Source organism: Gobio gobio (assembly GCF_949357685.1).
Source record: "Gobio gobio genome assembly, chromosome: 4".
NCBI lineage: Eukaryota > Metazoa > Chordata > Actinopteri > Cypriniformes > Gobionidae > Gobio > Gobio gobio.
This window is the reverse complement of record NC_137100.1, coordinates 43,192,672-43,212,731: the sequence shown is the minus strand read 5'-3', so window position 1 is coordinate 43,212,731 and position 20,060 is coordinate 43,192,672. Positions and strand designations below refer to the sequence as shown.

General features: G+C 35.6%; 1 protein-coding gene across 1 annotated transcript in view; it reads left to right on the top strand.

Moving 5' to 3' along the window:
* Positions 1–18,150, top strand: part of ubash3ba (ubiquitin associated and SH3 domain containing Ba) — a 52,260-nt gene extending 34,110 nt beyond the window's left edge. Inside the window, exons 2-14 of the mRNA XM_079814933.1 lie at positions 5,891–5,944; positions 6,529–6,715; positions 9,093–9,291; positions 9,501–9,670; positions 10,072–10,280; positions 10,889–11,039; positions 11,779–11,896; positions 12,148–12,270; positions 12,411–12,503; positions 12,646–12,790; positions 13,334–13,440; positions 15,541–15,650; positions 16,338–18,150. Coding sequence (XP_079671059.1) covers positions 5,891–5,944; positions 6,529–6,715; positions 9,093–9,291; positions 9,501–9,670; positions 10,072–10,280; positions 10,889–11,039; positions 11,779–11,896; positions 12,148–12,270; positions 12,411–12,503; positions 12,646–12,790; positions 13,334–13,440; positions 15,541–15,650; positions 16,338–16,475 — 1,804 coding nt within the window. The 3' untranslated portion in view covers positions 16,476–18,150. The remainder of the gene's footprint in view (positions 1–5,890; positions 5,945–6,528; positions 6,716–9,092; positions 9,292–9,500; positions 9,671–10,071; positions 10,281–10,888; positions 11,040–11,778; positions 11,897–12,147; positions 12,271–12,410; positions 12,504–12,645; positions 12,791–13,333; positions 13,441–15,540; positions 15,651–16,337) is intronic.
* Positions 18,151–20,060: the final 1,910 nt, after the last annotated feature.

The window sequence follows — 20,060 nt, the reverse complement described above, 5'->3', positions numbered from 1 at the left end:
ATGTGTAATCAAACAGGGTTATTACATGGCTGAAATAAGATCTATTACATTTTATAAAGCGATGGCGGATTTTACTGACCCAAAGAGCACTCATCATCTCGATTATCACGCATTGAGCTTTATTATTGACATGAAATGGATAATTGTAGACCTAGACGAAGCTGTTGAGCTTTTGATTGGACACAGAGAAACTATTTCGAAAGGACGGTGCTGTGCGGAGATTCAAACCTATCTATGGCGGAAAATGGTTGTTCCGGGGTTTTGTACAAGGATGGCGCGTGTTAACGGCCAAATTGTCTTTGTCTATGTGCTCGATCCAACAGCTCTGCTTTGTACGTCTGTCGAGAGCCCACTGGGTTCCAAGGATGGTAGACGAAAGCATATTGGAGAGTGGTGCCGAGTTGGCGTTATCTCCGCAAGTGCTGATGGCAATGGATCGAGCCCCGAGGAGAAGGAACTCATTCCGATGGATGTCCGTGTCGAAGACATGGTACCGGGAGACGGTTAAGAATCTGTCCGCACAGTACGGGACTCTCGTGATTGGTTTCTTCTGGAAAGAGAGTGAGACTAGGTATCGGTTTCATGAGTGTTGTTTGGATTATGTACTTCCTACTGTCTATGTTTTTAATGTTAGATTGGATGAATTGAACGTAATATACCCTGACAAAGTTAATAGTAAAAGTATTTCCGTGAGTGCAAGAGGGGGTGTAAGGGAAAGCTACAATATGAGTATAAATGAACTAACGAAAACACTTCCTGAATTATACACCCACACTCATGTTAAACGACATCCTAAGATGACGGGGAGAAAAGGAAGGAAGAACCATAAAGTATGGAAGAATCTGCAAGAGCCAGCATCGTCTGTACAAGAGTAACTAAGATGACAAGATATCGACACACTTGATTTCCTTTGCAGACAAAATAGACTTCCTCTTTGGAAAGAACCCAGATTGCTTAACATGTAAACAGTTCGGTATAAATACCCCTGTATTTTTTCTGTCGGTGTGCATTCCTTTTCGATTTCTTTTGATTGATGTACCATCATTGAGAATTACTCTCTCTCTGTATTTTTATTTGCATTGCTCTGCTGTATCATTCTGACTTGTATTGCTCGGACGAGAACAAGTTACTTTTTTACATCTATTGCTTGAAACTGCATACCAGGTATTTCAAACCTTTATATTGACCCACTCATTCATGATTGTCTGAGATTGGATAAGCTGAAGTATTATAACCTGTAACCTTTTATTATTTTGCTAATTACTTTTGGATCATTGTTTAACCAGTACTTTTATCTTTTGTATAAATAAATTTTCATTTTATAAAGAAAAAGTATTTTTCAGTTTTTTACCTCAGCTTATAAAGTCAATTGCATAAAGAATAGATAGAGCATTTTTATCACATCTGACACGGCCAAGGGGTCAAGCAACCATCGTTGAGAAAAACCACCGGGTGGTGAGTATGGTCTCATTACAAGGGTTATTGACTGTTTATTGATTTTGTATTGTTCATTAAGGGACGAGATGTTCATATCACTAGATTAATGGTATGAGATAACGAGCTAGTGTAGGCTTAGACCTAATACTGACCTGACAGCACAAGACTGCTTATCTGCAATTAATATAATTGTATCTTAAGGGTTAATCAGGAACTGGGATAAATACCGGATCCCACTACAATACACAAATATATGTATATGTGTGTCTGTGTGTGTAAAACATGTTTAAATGTGACACAGTAAAGGCATTTATATTGTTACAAAAGTTAACGTTTTTAACACTGATAATATTGAGATTTTTTTATTGAGCAGTTTATAAGTTATTTTAAATTGTTAAATTATATCATAAAATTACTGTTTGACTGTGTTCATACTTTTTTGCAGATAGTAGAGGCTCTGTATTATACATACAGTAATATTATAAATGCTTTGGTGCATCTGCAATAAACATAAATGTCTGTTGTTAGTTTGCTTATAATGCACTGATATATTGTCAGATATGCATTGTGGAGCGCCGATCACCAGAGGCTTCCTGTACTTTGAACAATCAGCATAATCTGCATAATTTCCCTCATCTCTGACGTGTGACTCTGTTCTTGTGTCTTGTCATGTTTTTTCTCGCAAGGTGTAAGCGAAGCACGTACACTTGTAGTAAAATGTTTCTCTGGTTCATTCGTCTTGCTTCATTAATCGGTCACTAAATAACTTTTTGTGATCCTGAATTAGTGGAAATGAAATGTTTATGATAGAATGAGATTAAATGTATCTCATAGTACTCATAATTTCACTGATTGCTCATTGTTGATCAGCAGACCATCCCTTTATGTTGTCTGTAGTCATTTTGGTGTGTTTTTTCTGCTTTCTTCAAACCTCAAGCAGCATTTTCAGTTTTACTGTGAGGTTTCAAACTGATCCACAGTGCACAACACCCAATTTCCCTTGAGAGTTAGTCAGAGTGTGTGATTTTTTTTTGTTGAGCTTTTATAAAAAGACGCTAATTAGATTTAGAAGATAATTTAATCTGCTCAGGAAAAAAGCCTTTGAGATGTCAGCTGACACATGAGGAAATGACACAGTGAGTTTAGCGTGACCTTAGATTGGATTATATGTCGTTTTACTGTATAGATGCGAGCAGAGGAAATAATATCATCCTACACATGAGAAGATTATGTGCAATTATCTCTTCCAAGTAATGTACTTCCTCTAACTGTGAATGTGTGTGTGTGTGTGTGTGTGTGTGTGTGTGCATGTATTATATGGCCTTGCACAAATAAGTGGGTCTGTGACCCTAAATTATTGTACTATAGGTGTCAGATTGCTCTTAATTACACCTTTTAGTTATGTATGATAAAAAGCAAGAATAGAGGAGAACTAGGGAGAGAGAGAGGAGGAGGCAGTGGCGAGTGTTTTATGAACTGAGAGAGATTGAAAGAGACATTTACTTTTTCAACACTGCTAACCACAGATCTTAATAAGCCTCATACACCTGCTAAATGAGTCAGACTTGGTGAGCAATTGTGAGATGTTCAATGCATTGATAAATTCAGGGGGTTGCTCTATACGTAATCCAAAATATAACTTTTTTATGAATATATACACTACCGTTCAAAAGTTTGGTGTTGGTAAGATTTTTAAAATGTTTTTGAAATGTATCTGAAGCTCACCAAGGCTGTATTTATTTGATCAAAAATGCAGTAAAACAGTAATATTATGAAATATTGTTTCAATTTGAAACTACTGTTTTTTTTATTTTAATATATTTTGACATTTATTTCTGTGATGGCTGAATTTCTCCCATCTTCAGATCCTTGTGATCCTTCAGAAATCATTCTAATATGATGATTTATTTTTCAAGAATCATTTCTTGTTAGTATCATTGGTAGAAACCATAATACATTTCATTCAAGGTTCTTGATGAATAGAATCTTTAAAAGAACAGCAATTATTTGAAAATTAATTTACAGTGAATTGTTACATATAATTGAATAGAATTGTTACAGTGGAAAGTATTTACTGTCACTTTTGATACATTGTGGCAGTCAGCCCAAAATTTGAAGCCCAAAAAAGTGTATCCATCCATTATAAAAGTAATCCGGAGGCTCCAGGGGGTTGATAAACCTTTCTGAAGCGTATCGATGGGTTTTTGTAAGAAAAATATCCATATTTAAAACTTTATAAAGTAAAATATTTAGTTTCTGGCGGACTGCCTTGCGTATTCAACTTATGAATAAAGTGTAACGCCTCTGGCAATGCTTACGCTACGTCTGACGTCATCGTTGCATCAGTTACGCTTTTCCCGTAAGTCGAATTTGGAAGGCGGTCCACCGGAAGCTAGATATTTTACTATGTAACGTGTTAAAGGGGTCCTAAACTGGCTTTTACATTTTTTTAATACTGTTGTCTGAAGTTAACTTATGATGTTTGCGTGGTTTCTACATTCAAAAACATCATAATGAATAAGTAGAGGAATTGCAGTTTAAGTCACTTCCGTATTGGCTTCAAGAGAAACTGCGGGAGGTTGCCGCTTGGTCCGCACAAGCGCGAGGGTGCGCACGGCAAAAATTACGTCATCGCAGAGTGCCAAGCGGACAAGCTATTTTTCCTTCAAATATCAAGTCAAGAGAGTGAACAATGCACCTCAAAAAAGAATGCTATTTTAATATTTAAGATAGGCCGGTGATATGTTTTGGTAGAATGTCTGGAAAACGCATAGCCCCGGGACGTTGGGCTTTGTGAGCCCTGGCCCATAGTCTGATCACGAATCACAATGAACCAACAACAGCTCATATAAAGGATTCTCCAGCCTGTGACAGCGTGCGAAGTTATGTTCAGTTGGACATGTAAACATAAATCAATAGATATCAAACAATCTGTAACAATGCAATACTATCACATAAAATAAAAACTTATTTTACTCACACAAGTGTGTTGCTTCATTCATTCATGTAATCTCATCCTGCCTGCAAATCCAGTCTCTTGTTTACAAACGAATCCGTGGTTAAATGAAGGAACAGATGCGCAATGACTTGCCCACGTGAGCTGGATATTCATTAAAAATAAAGTTCATCCATGCATCTATGCATAATATTGGAATCCGAATGAAGCTTATGCGGCATATTTATTGCTTGGAAGTTCGATCCGGTTTAGCTCTACGTTGGCCTATGTTATTTATCTATAACATGTCAGGCACGAGTCGGTGGGCGGGGCTACACAATCAGGTGTTCTTCTTCTTCTGTTGAGGCGGTGTTTCACTACACTCTGACGTCACATCTAGACACATTCTGATATCTCTCGTTTGCTGGGCCTGGTGTCAATAAAAGCTTTTTTTTGACTAACAAGGAAGTTTTCAGCTCCAAAACTTATTAGGGTATTCTTATAGGATATTCTTATATTACCATGACCTTTTATATATCAAAAGCTCAAGGGAAAGTTGATTTCTCATGAAAGTTGATTTTGTTTTATTTGTTACTCTGGTATATTATACATTTATAATTTCTATTACATTAGTACTAGTACTGTTGCTACTAATAAAACCAATCTCTAGGGGCCCCAAAAGTGCCAGTGTTAAACCAGTATTTCCACTTGCCATTGTGCAGCGTTTACTACAGTAAAGTTGAGCGAGTCGATCAGCTATAGAGTGGTGCAGGTATGACATCACTTTGTAGGCCAAAATGTAGAAACAAGTTAGCATTGTAGTACTTTCGGTTCCATCATCCCAACTAAATAAAGCAAGGGTGTAGAGTTACATTCAATGTATTTTAACGCATTAATATTTTTTTTCACAGGAATTTTTTTTAAATATATCATTTTAGTGATCAAAGATAAGTTTTAAGGGATACAATTATTGAGGGGGACTTTAATCGTTTCAGATTTCTTAGTATTAGGTATATACAGTTTTTGCTTTAATGACAGCAGTGCTCAGGCTTCCAGAATTCTGAAGTGAAATTAGACATTTTGCATAAAGATAGTCACATGATAAATGCCACAAATTTGCTATTTTTATTTGTGACCTAGAAATAGTGCAGAATTAAAAAAAAATGTAGTAGACTTGCCTCAATAAAAGTGTTTTGAGCTTTTCTTATAGGTGGTTTTGGCTGACATGACCCTCTTTAAACATTTGCTGAGAAGTAAGCCTCCTCGATATTCATAAATGCCAGGAAACAAATGATTATCTAGCTTTCCCTCCCAGTGTTGCTCTGCGTGTGATTTCATGCGTGATATGTTTCACATACAGAGATCGGAACAAAAGAGGAACATCTCTATAATGTGAAATTCAGATCTCTGAGAAAACTCCTCAGTGCTAATGTACTGATAAACATCCTCCGGAAAGAAGGCCATTGATTTTGTGACCAGTACAGCAATTGAGCTCTCTCTCTCTCTCTTCTGTTACAGGCTAAAAGCTCTGGTTTCGACTGGGGGCAGAAATGTACAAGCCGCCTGTGACTGGTGAGTGTTCACGCCCACACACATGCACCGTGACCCATGTTGTATTTGACAGTCGTTCATTCCAGTTGAACCATGCTGATCCACAGACACTCCTTGAGCTTTGAAATGATAATATAAGGCATTTTAACATGAAGACACACACACACACACACACACACACACACACACACACACACACACACACACACACACACACACACACACACACACACACACACACACACACACACACACACACACACACACACACACACACACACACACACACACACACACACACACACACACACACACACACACACACACACACACACACACACACACACACACACACACACACAGAAAAGAAACATTACACTATCTGATAGGTTCACATGTACTCATGAACTCCGCTTTATGTGCAGTTCAATGTAATTTGTAATGGATTACTGCTGCCCTCTGCTGGCAGGGAGTCAGAAGTATTTAAGTATTTGACCGTTGATATGTTCTCACTATAAAAATGAAATTTAAGCCAATCATGCTCGTTTATTCATAATGTCTTGGCAAAGTATATCAAACATGGCATGAATATCTATTTTCTACAGGTTGTTTTCCCATGTGGATGACCCGTTCCTGGATGATCCTTTACCCAGGGAGTATGTGCTGTACCTGAAACCCAGCGGTCCCCTCCTCAACCAGCTCTCCAACTTTTGGCAGCAGAGTCGCATTACATGTGGAAAGAACAAAGCCCACAACATCTTCCCTCACATAACCCTCTGCCAGTTCTTCATGGTCAGAGCACTTCATCAACATATCTCAACCATGCGTATTACTTCCCACTTTTTAAATGTATTTTTAGCAGTGGTTTTCTTTTTTTTTTGTCACACCAAATTTTTTTTTAAATGTTAGAATTAAAATCACATTATGACTTGCACTGTATTAAATTCACTTAAAAAAACATTATAATAGCATTGCAAATTACATTTTGTCAATGTTTACCAATTAATTTGTTCATTTGATGTATGTTTTTACAATAATTATTATATTACAATTAAAATAATGCCTGAAAATATGTTTTAAAGGGGAAAACCTGGAATAAGCTATTTGTTACCTATCATTTATTTCAAACATCTATATCTCCAACAAAATGTGCATGTGAGTTAAGGGTTTGAAGGCATTAACTTGGAAAATGTGCCCATTAGATGAAAAACAGACATTTAAAATGAAAATGAGCCAATAAGTGGTTCTCTGCTGCCACCTGCTGGCTTAAATAGTCATTTTGTCATACTATTTACTTATCATGTTCTATAATTCCTATTTAGACATTATAAAGTCACTATTACAATATTTACAATCACATTTTGTCAAAATAATTTATTTTAAATATATCTGCAACAAAATTAAAGTTTAAATGAGTTAACATGGAAAATGTGCCTATTACATATTCCTTTCAATTACAATTACAAAACCACCAGAGGGCAGCAGAGGACCACTCATTGGTTTATTATGCTCACTAATTTATCATATTTAAACTGTATAAAATCATTATAATAACACTACAAATCACAGTTTCTCAAAATGTACCATGTTTTTGCAATAATATTATATTGCATTTACAATAAGACCTGAAAAATATGTTTTAAAGGGGAAAAACTGGAATAAGCAATTTGTTACCCATCATTTATTTCACATATCGATATCTGCAACAAAATGTGTGCGCGTGTGAGCAGGTTTCAAGGCATTAACTTGGAAAATGTGCCATTAAATAAAAAAAATACATTCTCTGCTGCCACCTGCTTAAAATAGTCATTTTGTCATTCTACTCACTGATGTTGTTTTTTTAATTCATGTCTAGACATTATAAAATCCCTATTATAACATTTACAATCACATTTAGTCAAAATACATTTATTTCAAATATCTATATTTTTCAATAAAATGTGTATGTGTGTTAGCACGTTTAAAGGAGTTAACATAGAAAATGTGCCTTAAAACAAACAGAACACTTTTAAAATGAAAGTGAGCCAATGAGTGGTTCTCTGATGCCCCCTGCTGGTCAAAATAGTAATTATGTCTTAATTCTTAGTAATAGTGATTTTTAATTCATATTTAGACATTATAAAATCCCTATTATAACATTTACAATCACATTTAGTCAAAATACGTTTTTTCAAATAACAATATTTATATTTGGAAGAAAATGCGTATTTGTAAGCACATTTAAAGGAGTTAACATGGAAAATGTGCCATAAAACAAACAGAATATTTTAAAATGAAAGTGAGCCAATGAATGGTTCTCTGCTGCCACCTGCTTGTCAAAATAGTCATTTTTTTGTCATACTACTCGCTAATATGGTTCTATAATTCACATTTAGACTTTATAAAGCCACTATTATAACATTTACAATCACATTTTGTCAGTTTATCACTTCATTTCACCTAAGCTCTGTTTTAACTAATTTACTGCTTAAAGGCCTTAATTGCAAAAAGCGTTAAATGCTTAAAGGCCTTAAATGCTTGAACCCTGTTAAATGCTGCTTGCAGCTTTAATTATATTTGAATATTATCAAATATAATTTCTGGGGGGGGGGGACTGCACTTCAAAAGGATATAAAAAGTACCATTTAAAGTGGTCCAATATTCAGACTGTCCTTTCAAGTGATATAACAGTTTTGTGTGACAAACAGACCAAATTCAAGTCATTATTTATTGATAATTTTCTCCAGCATGTATGATATACATTACCATTCAAAATTGCTGTTGTTTTCTTCTACATAAGTCTCTTATGCTCAGCAAGGCTTCATTTATTTGATCAAAAATACAGTAAAAGAGTAATATTGCAAAATATTATTACAATATAAATTCTCTTTTAATATATTTTAAAATGTCAGCATCATTGCTCCAGTCTTCGGTGTCACATCATCCTTTAGAAAACATTCAAATATGCTGATTTTGGATAGACATTTTAAAATAACAGCCTTTATATGAAATTGAATGTTAAAGTCTTTACTGTCACTTTTGATCCACTTAATGTGTCCTTGCTGAATAAAAGTATTCTTTTTTTTCCCCCAAACCAAAAACGTACTAACCCTAAACTTTTGAAGTAGTGTATGTTCGGTGTTGTTGACAGCATCTCTGTAGGACTTGATTTCTCTCTTTGTCACTGTAGTGTGCAGACGCTAAGGTAGAGGCACTCTCTGAAGCTCTGCAGGCTGTGGTAGGTCAGTGGAAAGGTCGTTTCCCTTCCCCACTCCCCCTCGAGTTCTACTCATCCTCAAACTTCATTGGCCTATTTGTGGAAGAGAAGGTGGCTGAGGTGATCAAGAGCTTTGCTGCAGACTTTGCCACTGAGGCGGCATCCAAAGCAGGTGTGTGTGTGTGTGTGTTTGTTTGTTTGTTATTGCTACTGATGATGACACTGTGGAGCAATAATCTTGATTTTTCTTTCTTTTTTTTTGCTCCCTTTATTCCTTATTTAGTTAAATTTTAGTGTGCTTTTCTGGCATGGAAGAAAACCGATATTTACATTGCCAATAGGTTTGTGCAATGTAAAACGATGTATATTCTTTCTCTCCAGATGTTCATGTGGAGCCCCATAAGAAGCAGCTTCACGTAACTCTGGCCTACCACTTCCAAACCAATCATCATGCATCATTAGAAAAACTTGCCAAAGGTGTAGACATAACCCTGTGCTGTGATTGGCAAGCTGTACTCTTTTCACGAGACATCCGATTTGCCAATCATGAGGTAGTCTAATGGTTGTCATCCATTGTTTCTTTTGCTAACATCCTAAATAATATAATGTTTTGTTTCAAGAGAATTTAGCATTATTTAGCATATCATTTACCGTTGTTGATGCCAAATATTTGCTACAGAAATAGTCTATAGAAAATAAAATGTATCATTGTATCGCTACATTCATATGCATCCGTACAACCATTTTAATAATTTCTAAAATGTAACGAAGTTAGATGGATACACTTTATCGTACAATGGTTTTGGTATCACATGGGTTAATACTTTGAACACTGAATATATTTAATACAAATGCTTGAAAATGCTGAAAGATTACCAATTAATAATTATGTTATCAAATACTGACTGTTTGGCTTTGGTGGCTTTGTAACTTTCTGTCTCTTTGTTTGAAGACCCTGCGGGTGATGTACCCTTATGTGCCTCAGAATGATGATGAACTGGAGTTGGTGCCCGGTGACTTCATCTTCATGTCATCTATAGAACAGACCACTGCCAGTGAGGGCTGGGTCTACGGGACCTCGATGAGCACAGGGTTATCTGGGCTACTGCCAGAAAATTATGTCAGTAGGGCAGACGAGTGTGACACTTGGGTCTTTCATGGGTAAGATGGATCATGAAGAAACTAAACTAAAACTGATTGTAGACTACCGGTCAAAAGTTTGAGATCAGTATGATTTGTTTATGAAAGAAGTTAAAGATGCTTTAAATTGATCAAAAGTGACAGTAAAGACATTTAAAATGTTATAAAAGATTTATATTTCAAATAAATGCTGTTCTTTTTTATTTTTCTATTCATCAGAGAATCCTGAAACATAAATATTGATATGCAGCCATGAATTATAATAATGAGAAATGTTTTTGACAAGATATTGGAATGATTTCTGAACGATCATTGATTATGTAACAATGAAGACTGAAAATTCAGCTTTCATCACAGGAATAACTTTTTAAAATACATAAAAATAGAAAGTAGTTATTTTAAATTGTAATATTTCTCAATATCACTGTTTTTACTGGGGTTTTTTAATCAAATAAATGCAGCCTTTTTGAGTGTAATATACTTCTTTCAAAAACATAAAAATCGTACTGACCCAAACTTTTGAATGGTAGTTTGGTGTTGAGCTCTCATGGTGACAGTATGCTAGATCTAAAAGCAGTAACTGAAATATCTGCTTCTCATTACCTCTTTGTTTTATTTACTTTTTTCAGGTCTTTCTCTTTCCTTAATGGAACCCCCCCATCCAATATCAGAGGTGCAATGGGTGGAATGTTTTTTGACCCACACTTGGATGGTCGTCTCCTTGATGATCCCATGCCATTGGATCACTCCAGTCTTAGCGTCATATGTCAGCCTATGCAGGTAAAACATTTCAGGGATGTGAATCAGAAATCCGGGTCGTAAATCCGAGAAAAAATGGGGGTGGTTGGGTGTCGGTGCTGATTACTGTATGATGGTTGAAATCTCACAATTGCTAAATAAACAGCAAAATGTTACATTTTCAAATACATTTATTTCATGCACAGATTGCACCTGACAGTGCTGCACGAGTCTGCGCCAACATGCGCCAACCATCTTCCCAAATTTGTCATGAGAATCGTTTATCTGTTGTTGTCAACAAAGAGAAGCGATAAGATCTTCCTGTGGTTTTCCGCAAAAATCAAAGCTCAGTGGGTTTTTACGTTTGAAAGCACAGAAATTAAGACAGCCATAAATGTTTGTATTGTAACTTTACACAAAATAATAATAATGTTCAAAATAATTATTAGCATTGTTATTAATAATAATAATAACATTTATATTAATTATTTAATCATAACATTTATTGTATTACAATATATTATATTATTATCATGATTATTAAATGTTTTATATTTTACAGTACAATAGTATGTATTATTGCAATACAAGATATGTCTTTTATTCATTCAATTTTTTTAAAAAAATAATAATAATTGCTGGGGGTGGGGTGTGGACAAGTTTTACTTATTTTTTGTCTTTAGCTGATCATTCTTTGAGGGGGGTGGGTGTCTTGTTTTAATGTTACAGAATATTAAATCTTTTTCATGTATAATGCTTTATTCAAAATGATTTGTTTTAGATCCTACGACCCAATCAGTCACGATTGCCTAAGAGAACATTGTTTGTGTGTCGCCATGGTGAGAGAATGGACGTAGTGTTTGGGAAACACTGGATCAATCAGTGCTTTGATGCCAAAGGTCTGATTTCAATTTTCCAAATCAGTTCTTTGTGGTTGTTCTCACAATCAGGAAAAAAGCTGGAAATATCAGCAAGTTTTATAAACAGTTATATTATGCTCTAAAATATTTCATCAGCTATAAATTGACAAATATATACTATATCCAGAAGAAAAAAATGAAAGAAATGTATCTGCCAAAATGTGTGAGAACCCTGTTAATGTTTAATCTCTGGATGTATACTCATTTGTCTATGCTTGTGTGTTGAGCAGGTCGGTATGTGCGGTCAAACCTCAATATGCCGCAGAGTCTCCCAGCGAGGAGTGGGGGGTACAGGGACTATGATAAAGACTGCCCTATCACTGTGTTTGGATCCACGCAGGCGCGCCTAGTTGGTCAGTCCATCACTGTTAAATACACATTAAGAGCAAGATCACATCAATTCCTTTCTATTTCTCATACTAATTGCATTAACGGTGTAATTTCTGCTCCACTATCTGCACTAGCATGTGTTTATGTGTGATTTGTTTCACAGGGGAGGCTCTTCTAGAAAGTAATACAGTGCTAGACTTTGTTTACTGTTCTCCATCTCTGCGCTGTGTGCAAACAGCTCATAATATCCTCAGAGGTAAAATAGCTCCTTCATCACTCTTTCATCTTTCTTTAGTTTTTTCATGAATTGGTTTCTACTTCATTAGCCATGCCCATTTACATCCCTAAAGCAATTCTTCCCATGTGCCTCTTTCGCTGTTATGGACTGTATGTCTCAGGTCTTCAAAAGGATGGGAAGACTAAGATCAGAGTTGAGCCGGGTTTGTTTGAGTGGACTAAATGGGTGTCGGGAACCTCATTACCCGCCTGGATCCCTCCTGCAGACCTGGCGGCTGCTAACCTTAGTGTGGATACAACGTACAGGTATTTCATTAGACATTCAATCCGCTTGTTAAGTCATGACGTAAGGAAAGCCGTTTCTGGGTCCAAGCCTCAAATCGTTTCACTTGAGAATGCCATCGACGACTGTTTATGAGCGCTATTTATTCATATTAAACATCAAACATTAAAAAAAATTAAATATTTTAAATTCTTACAGTCTACACAACAGTCTCTGTGCTCACAGCGTCACATATATTAATATTTTATCGATTTATAAAAGATGAATCACTGTCTGGCCATCTGGAATTTTGGTATGGAGATAAAGGTTATGATTATAATTTTTTTGTAGTATTACACCACATTGTGTGTGTATGTTAGCATTTGTTGTTTTTTTTCTTGTGGTATGAGAGAGAGCGTTTGGACCCGGAAGCGCTGCCGCGTGACGTCAGACTTAACAACCGAATGTACTATACGTCCTTTTTTGTATTGTTGCTTATTGATAGCATTATTTATATGGCTCCATTTGGTTTCATTAGTAACTTCCTGCAGTGAATGGAATTATTAAGTTGTCTTGTTGCCCTGCAGACCTCAAATACCCATCAGTAAACTGGCTGTGTCTGAGTCCTATGAAACTTACATCAGTCGCAGCTTCCAAGTGACACGTGAAATTCTGTCAGAGTGCAATAATCTGGGTAGGTCATGAGTGTGGGTACTTTTGCTTTTTTTTCCAGGAACATTTGACCAATTCCAAACCACATTAATCTTAATAATTTTTCACGAAGGCTGGAAATGAAAAACACCTTATATTCAGGTGTGCAAAATTATTAGGCACGTTTTCTTTAACAGATAAAATGAGCCAAAAAAGAGATTTAACTCAGACTGAAAAGTAAAAAAATATTAAATGCCCATGAGAAGGATACAATACTAATGCAATACTAGACATTGCAGTTAAGGCATGACCATTGGACAGTGAAATGCTCATTGGGTCAGCTCATTTTGGGTCAGGAAAAGACACATTTTAACTGAAAAATAATGAAGAATTAAGTGTGAAACCACCAGGAACCCTTTAGTCTCCAGAGCCACCATTTTGGCTGCAACCGACCTGGAGTCTCCAGAAGTGCAAGGTGTCAGGATCTCAGAGACTTAAAGGTCCCATGATGTGGATTTTTGTATTATTTTATAATGTTTCCTGAGGTGTACTTATATTGTTAGTATGATTTTGACATCATAAAATGTCATAATTTAGAAATAAAAGGCATGTAAGGAACTTGAATAATTAGCTACACATCAGAAATCACTGATCACAGATCAGGCATTAATGAACACTGTTACTTACTGTTTGCGGCAATGCTGTCGAATCCATATCGTAAAAGTCTGTTTGTAAAGGCTGTTCTGACATTGCGACAGAATTAAATCATAAACTGACAATCATAATGACATAAACTGAAACCATTTTCTCCAAAATCTCTGGGCGGGCAAAGCAGACAAAGGGGAGGTAACCTTTCCCCGTATGATGACATATAGGGAAGATTCCAGATTGCCCCTTATGAGCTTTCATTTTCCCAAAGGCAGAGCAGGATACCAGGGCTTGGCTTACACTTATCTCCATTTCTAGCCACTGGGGGACCATAGGCAAGCTAGGGAAACTCGTATTAATGTTAAAAAATGCAACAAAAAAAAAATAACCCCCACTTAATAAAAATCACAAGCGGAAGTGTTGTAAAATACATGAAGACTGTTTTTTTTTTTATAGACTTTTTAGACAGATAGGTTGAGAGTGACCAGCACCACATTGAAGGACCAGCACCACATCCTCTTGTACCACTGTTTGAGGAACTAATTTTCCTGAATCTGACAGTAAGTTTTGGGAGTTCATTTTTAGTCCATCTCTGCAAAACGGACTTCAGGATAGGAGATGGACTAAAAATGAACTCCCAAAACTTACCGACAGATTCTGGAAGATGAATTCTTTAAACAGTGGTACAAGAGGATGTGGTGCTGGTCCTTCAAGAGTCACTCTCAACCTATCTGTCCATAAAGCCTATAAAATAACAGTCTTTTTCATGTAACACTTCATGTATTTTACAACCCTTCAGCTTGTGATTATTATTAAGTGGGGGTAATTTTTTAGGATTCACTGAGATCCTGACACCTTGCCCTTCGGGATACTCTAGGTAGGTTGCAGTTCTGGAAAATGGTGGCGCTGGAAATTAAAGGGTTGCTGGTGGTTTCACACTTAATTCTTCACCTTAATTCTTCATTCTTTTGCAGTTAACGTTTGTCTTTTCTGCGCCACCTGTTTTTGTCTGACCCTGCTGACCCAATGAGCATTTCACGGTCCAATGGTCATGCCTTAACTGCAATGTCTAGTATTGCATTAGTATTGTATCCTTCTCATGGGCATTTAATAATTTAAAATAAGTTAAATCTCTTTTTTGGCTCATTTTATCTGTAAAAGAAAACGTGCCTAATAATTCTGCACACCTGAATATAAGGTGTTTTTCATTTCCAGCCTTCATGAACAATTATATATCACTTATACATGTTAATATTAATTAAAATTAATAATAGTTATTAAGATTAATGTGGTTTGGAATTGGTAAAATGTGCCTGGAAACAAAATATGATCAGAAAATCAATGTGCCTAATAATTATGCAGGCGATTTAGATCAGTATAGATTCAAACAACAACAGCAAAATATATTTATATTTTTCTGTTGTTGTTTGAATCTATACTGATCTAAATGCTTTAAGAAGTTTTATATTTACTAAGTTGTTCTTGCGTCCAACAGGAAACACAGTGCTGATTGTGGCCCATGCTTCCTCTCTTGAGGCTTGTACGAGGCAGATACAGGGTCTGACCCCACAGAACTCTAAAGATTTTGTGCAAGTGGTCAGAAAGGTCAGATCTCATACATGCATACATACATTATGGATGTGAATATTGACTATATGTATTTATATAAATTACAGATGATATTTAATATAAGAAACTTAAAAATATTTTGATTTATACATAATTGTTTAAAAGTTGAGGTCAGATTTTATTTTGCAATAAATTAATACTTTTATTCAGCAAAGTCGCATTGAATTGATCAGTAAAGACTTTCAACTAAATGCTTCTTTTTTTTTACTTTCTATTCATCAAAGAAAAATAAATGTTACACAGATCCAACCAAATATTAAGCAGCACAACTGTTTTCAGCATTGATTATAAATAATAAATGTTTCTTGTCTAAAACAGCATATTAGAATGATTTACGTGATTTGGAAGACTGGAGTAATGATGCTGAAAATGTAGCTTTGCCATCCCAGGAATGCATTACATTTTAATAGAAAATAGTTATTTTAAATTGTAATAATATTTTACAATATACTTTTCTTTACTGTATTTTTGACAAAATAAATGCTTGGTGAACATAAGAGACTTCAAAAACATGAAAAAATATCCCAACCCCAAACTTTTGTCAATTTCCATATTTATTTAGATTTTTAATGTGATATATATATATCATATGACAAACATACCTCATATATATCATATGATAAACAATCTATATATTCTCCCCCCTTCCTTTTTCTCTCACAGATACCTTACTTAGGCTTTTGTGCTTCTGAAGAGATGGGTGAGACAGGCGTTTGGCAGCTTGTGGACCCGCCCATCCTGCCGCTCACCCATGGACCCAATCACAGCTTTAACTGGAGAGAAACGCTGCTGCAGGACTGAGAGGCGCTGCAACTTTACCATCACTGCTCTTCCTCCAAAGGCAACAAAGACGTAGCTTACAGTCACATCAATACAGACCTGCATTATAGCACTATAAAAAGCTCCTGCTTCTATAGCCACGTTCTTGCACTGCTACAGTACACCTCATTGACTCTGTCTTAATATATATACAGCATAAGAGCAGAAATATTTGCGATAGATTTCCATAATGTGCTTAAACACCATTTAAGCTGCAGCAGAACTCTTGCTTCCAACTGTAGCCCAGGCGTAACTAAAAATCTGAGCGCTTCAAAGACATACGTCATCATACACAGAATTTAATACACGGTGAGAAACTCAGGTTTCCTGCCTCAGCGAGGAGGAAATAGTGTGCGAAGTTGAAGAGTCATCATCCAACACTTCCAAAATGGATGCCGCTGGACTCGGGGTGGGTCTCCGCACCCTTTATAAGCTCCATTTTACCAGACTCTGTAGGGGAACGAGATTTCTCCCTATTACACTGTGAATCAAGCAGACATGCACAACCTCTTGCATCAAGATTTCCCCTTCTACAAGCCCACTCACCAACCTCCTGAAAGCACAAGAATATAATCTGGCAATCAGATAGACTGAGAAGCAGCGTTAAAGTCGTTTAGAAATGGATTTGGTGGACAGCACATTCGTCCTGTGCCTTGCTGTCATGCTGCTACTTTTAAACACTTTGCAACTATAGGACACATTGGGAGGACTGTTAGTTAGGGCTTATTTGGAGACAGTATTTAACAGTGTACTGTCGCACTTTTCGCATGTAGGGTCGATTTTGCGAAACGGAAGATGATAAACCTACTAAGGCATCATCAAACATTCGAAGACAATGCCACACATGGTTAAAACTTCTTAAGCAGCAGCTTAAATAATGTTATGTGCAGCTGTTAAGGAACGCATTGGTGTAAGGCAAGCTTTACTTTCTGAGCACTTGAAAAATCAAACCAAACAGGAAAGAATGCTTCAACAATGTAAAGAATTGTACATTAATGCATAATGTGTCTGTATATACTTAGTACATAGTAACATCCATTTGATGTGTTTCGCCTTTAAATGGAATAATTATAATTGCATTTATTTATATATTCATAAGATAGTTGTAAAGAGATGTTGGTGCTTCAGGTTTTTTGTTTGTTATTTCCTGTTATTGGAATAGAGAAATCAAGCCATAGCAAATGACGATATAAATCACTATATAATGCAGTGTTTTTCTCCACTCCAAGCACTTACATAAGCATATCTGTTACGGTTACTGTAATATGCCATCTGTGTTCCCTGAACTTCATAACTATTTTAGCCCACCCATGGTTTGACATTTAATGATGATAAGGAGGAGGCATGCATAATGAGGTGTGCAGTGCATTGCACAATCAAGTGAGCTTTATGGAATTTTTGGCATAGTTTTCGATATGTCCTGATCTAATGTATTTACTTAAAGGTAAATGTAGACGTTAGGCTCGGCCAAACATGCCAAGGGTGTGCAAACAAGCTTATAGATCTGCCATAATGTTTTTGACAGTTTTATGATGTTGCTGTTTTTATTTTATTTAATATTATTATTATTATTATTTGCATTTAAGAGTTGATCTCTTGCCTAAATGAGTCCTGTCAGAGGACAAATGTTGGAACTAATAAAGTGATAGTTCACCCAAAATTTCTTTTCAAAGCTGAATTTTTAAATAATATTTGGGCCACTCTCCTTTTTTTGTGACCAAAATTTGTATTGCATATAAAAAAAAACATTGCAAATGTATAGGAAACATCAAAAATGAACAAACAGGGGAAAACAACAGAAACACCAGATCAATAGTAGGATCCATTAAAAAAGAATGCATTTTCTTATTACAGTCTAATATTTTGAAAGAGAAGAATTTCCAGTTATCAGTAGTTGCTGATTTAGCCGTGTTAAGTCATTCTTTTATACAATCACAGTTTAGAATTTTGAGAAGGCTATGCATTCAATATTTTTTTGTACATGTATATGGTATAAACCAATGATCTTTTCAAGATAATCAAAGTAAATGAGGACTAGTGTGACTGCATATGACCACTTGTAGCTTTCTTTTGAGATCTTTTTTTAATAAATCAATTAATGGCCTCAACTCAATGATCCGGTTCCATTTCACCTACAAGGGCAAGATATCAGTGAATAACAACTTTCGCCTGTGTACTACACAAATCATCATATGACATCAGAAGACTTGAAAAAGTACTATTGCACATTCAGCCTATTTTATAATCATTTCATTGTAATTGCATATAGAGACCAGTCTGCTTTTGTGTTCCATGGAAGAAAGTTATAGTCAAGATTGGAACCTGTGTGAGTAAATGATGACAGAATTTTCTTTTTTTTGGGTGAACTATTCCTTTCAAACATTTCTGATTGCAGGGAGTCTGAGACAAATCTTTCTTCATTAATTTGGTATGGCTTCCTACTCATTAATTTAAATGAGACATTTATCTCAGCACAGATGACTTTGTGAACTTATGAAGATTTTTATTTGGTCAACCCAGTCTAAGCGTGAGTGGGGGTGTGGTTGAGTGTTCATACGATAGAAAAAGAAAATGCTTACCTTATTAAATTGCCCTTGTCTGCCATTACAACATGTCTACCATGAATAGATCCTTGTTCTTCCAAAAATGGCAACACACAACTACCCCATCAAGTGTATCAGTGTGTATATTACCACAGAGGGTTGAATGTACAGCTTGTCAAAAGCTGATCCAGACCATGTTTGATTCACTGAGAGGTAATATTGTCACTGTGTAATTTTTCAGAAGCATGCTATGTGTGCAACTTCTTCTGACTATTTTAAAATGAAGTGTAATATGAGCCAAAGTGCTTCATTGATTTTAAAAAATATATATATATGAATCATTTTCCTAGGGGTGTATACTTAGACACCCAATATGTTTTATATACCCTTTCTGATCAATGACTGAGGAAACCTATAAATATACGAAATCTAAATGCAAAATAGTAAGAAATATAGGGGTAAAAATAAAGATATTACAGATTACTATAGCTATTAGTTTTGACTGTTGTTTGGTCCTGCCTGGAATCATGTTTAGTTATCAATATATGCTTTCATTCAGGTCATCTGATTTATTTCAAGTTATTCAAATTTAATGTTGGGGCATTTCAGAAGCTTAAAATTGATCCTTGCATGCACAAGAAGAAAATGCAAATTTAACCAATTCATAGTGAAAAGTTGTTCATGAAATAGCCTAACTGCACAAAAAAATATGTTAGTTCAGTGCGTAAAGAATTTGAATTGAGATTCCAAAAGCATATGACATTCCACCACAAAACTATCTTTTTAAATATGATTGTTGACATTTATTTTACGACTTATTTTAATGCGTAACGTTTGTAAAGCATGTTTGCAAATAAATGTTTTGTCATCCTGCATTGAAGAGTTTTTTCTTTCATTGAAATGACATAACTAAGTAAAGGGTAGGCTACGCTACTAACAAATAATAGGCTATATTGTTATTGCTTTACTAAGGGTGCCGGTTGTTGGGCCCTGTACAGGTAATCATTTTGAAACTAAAGTTTAA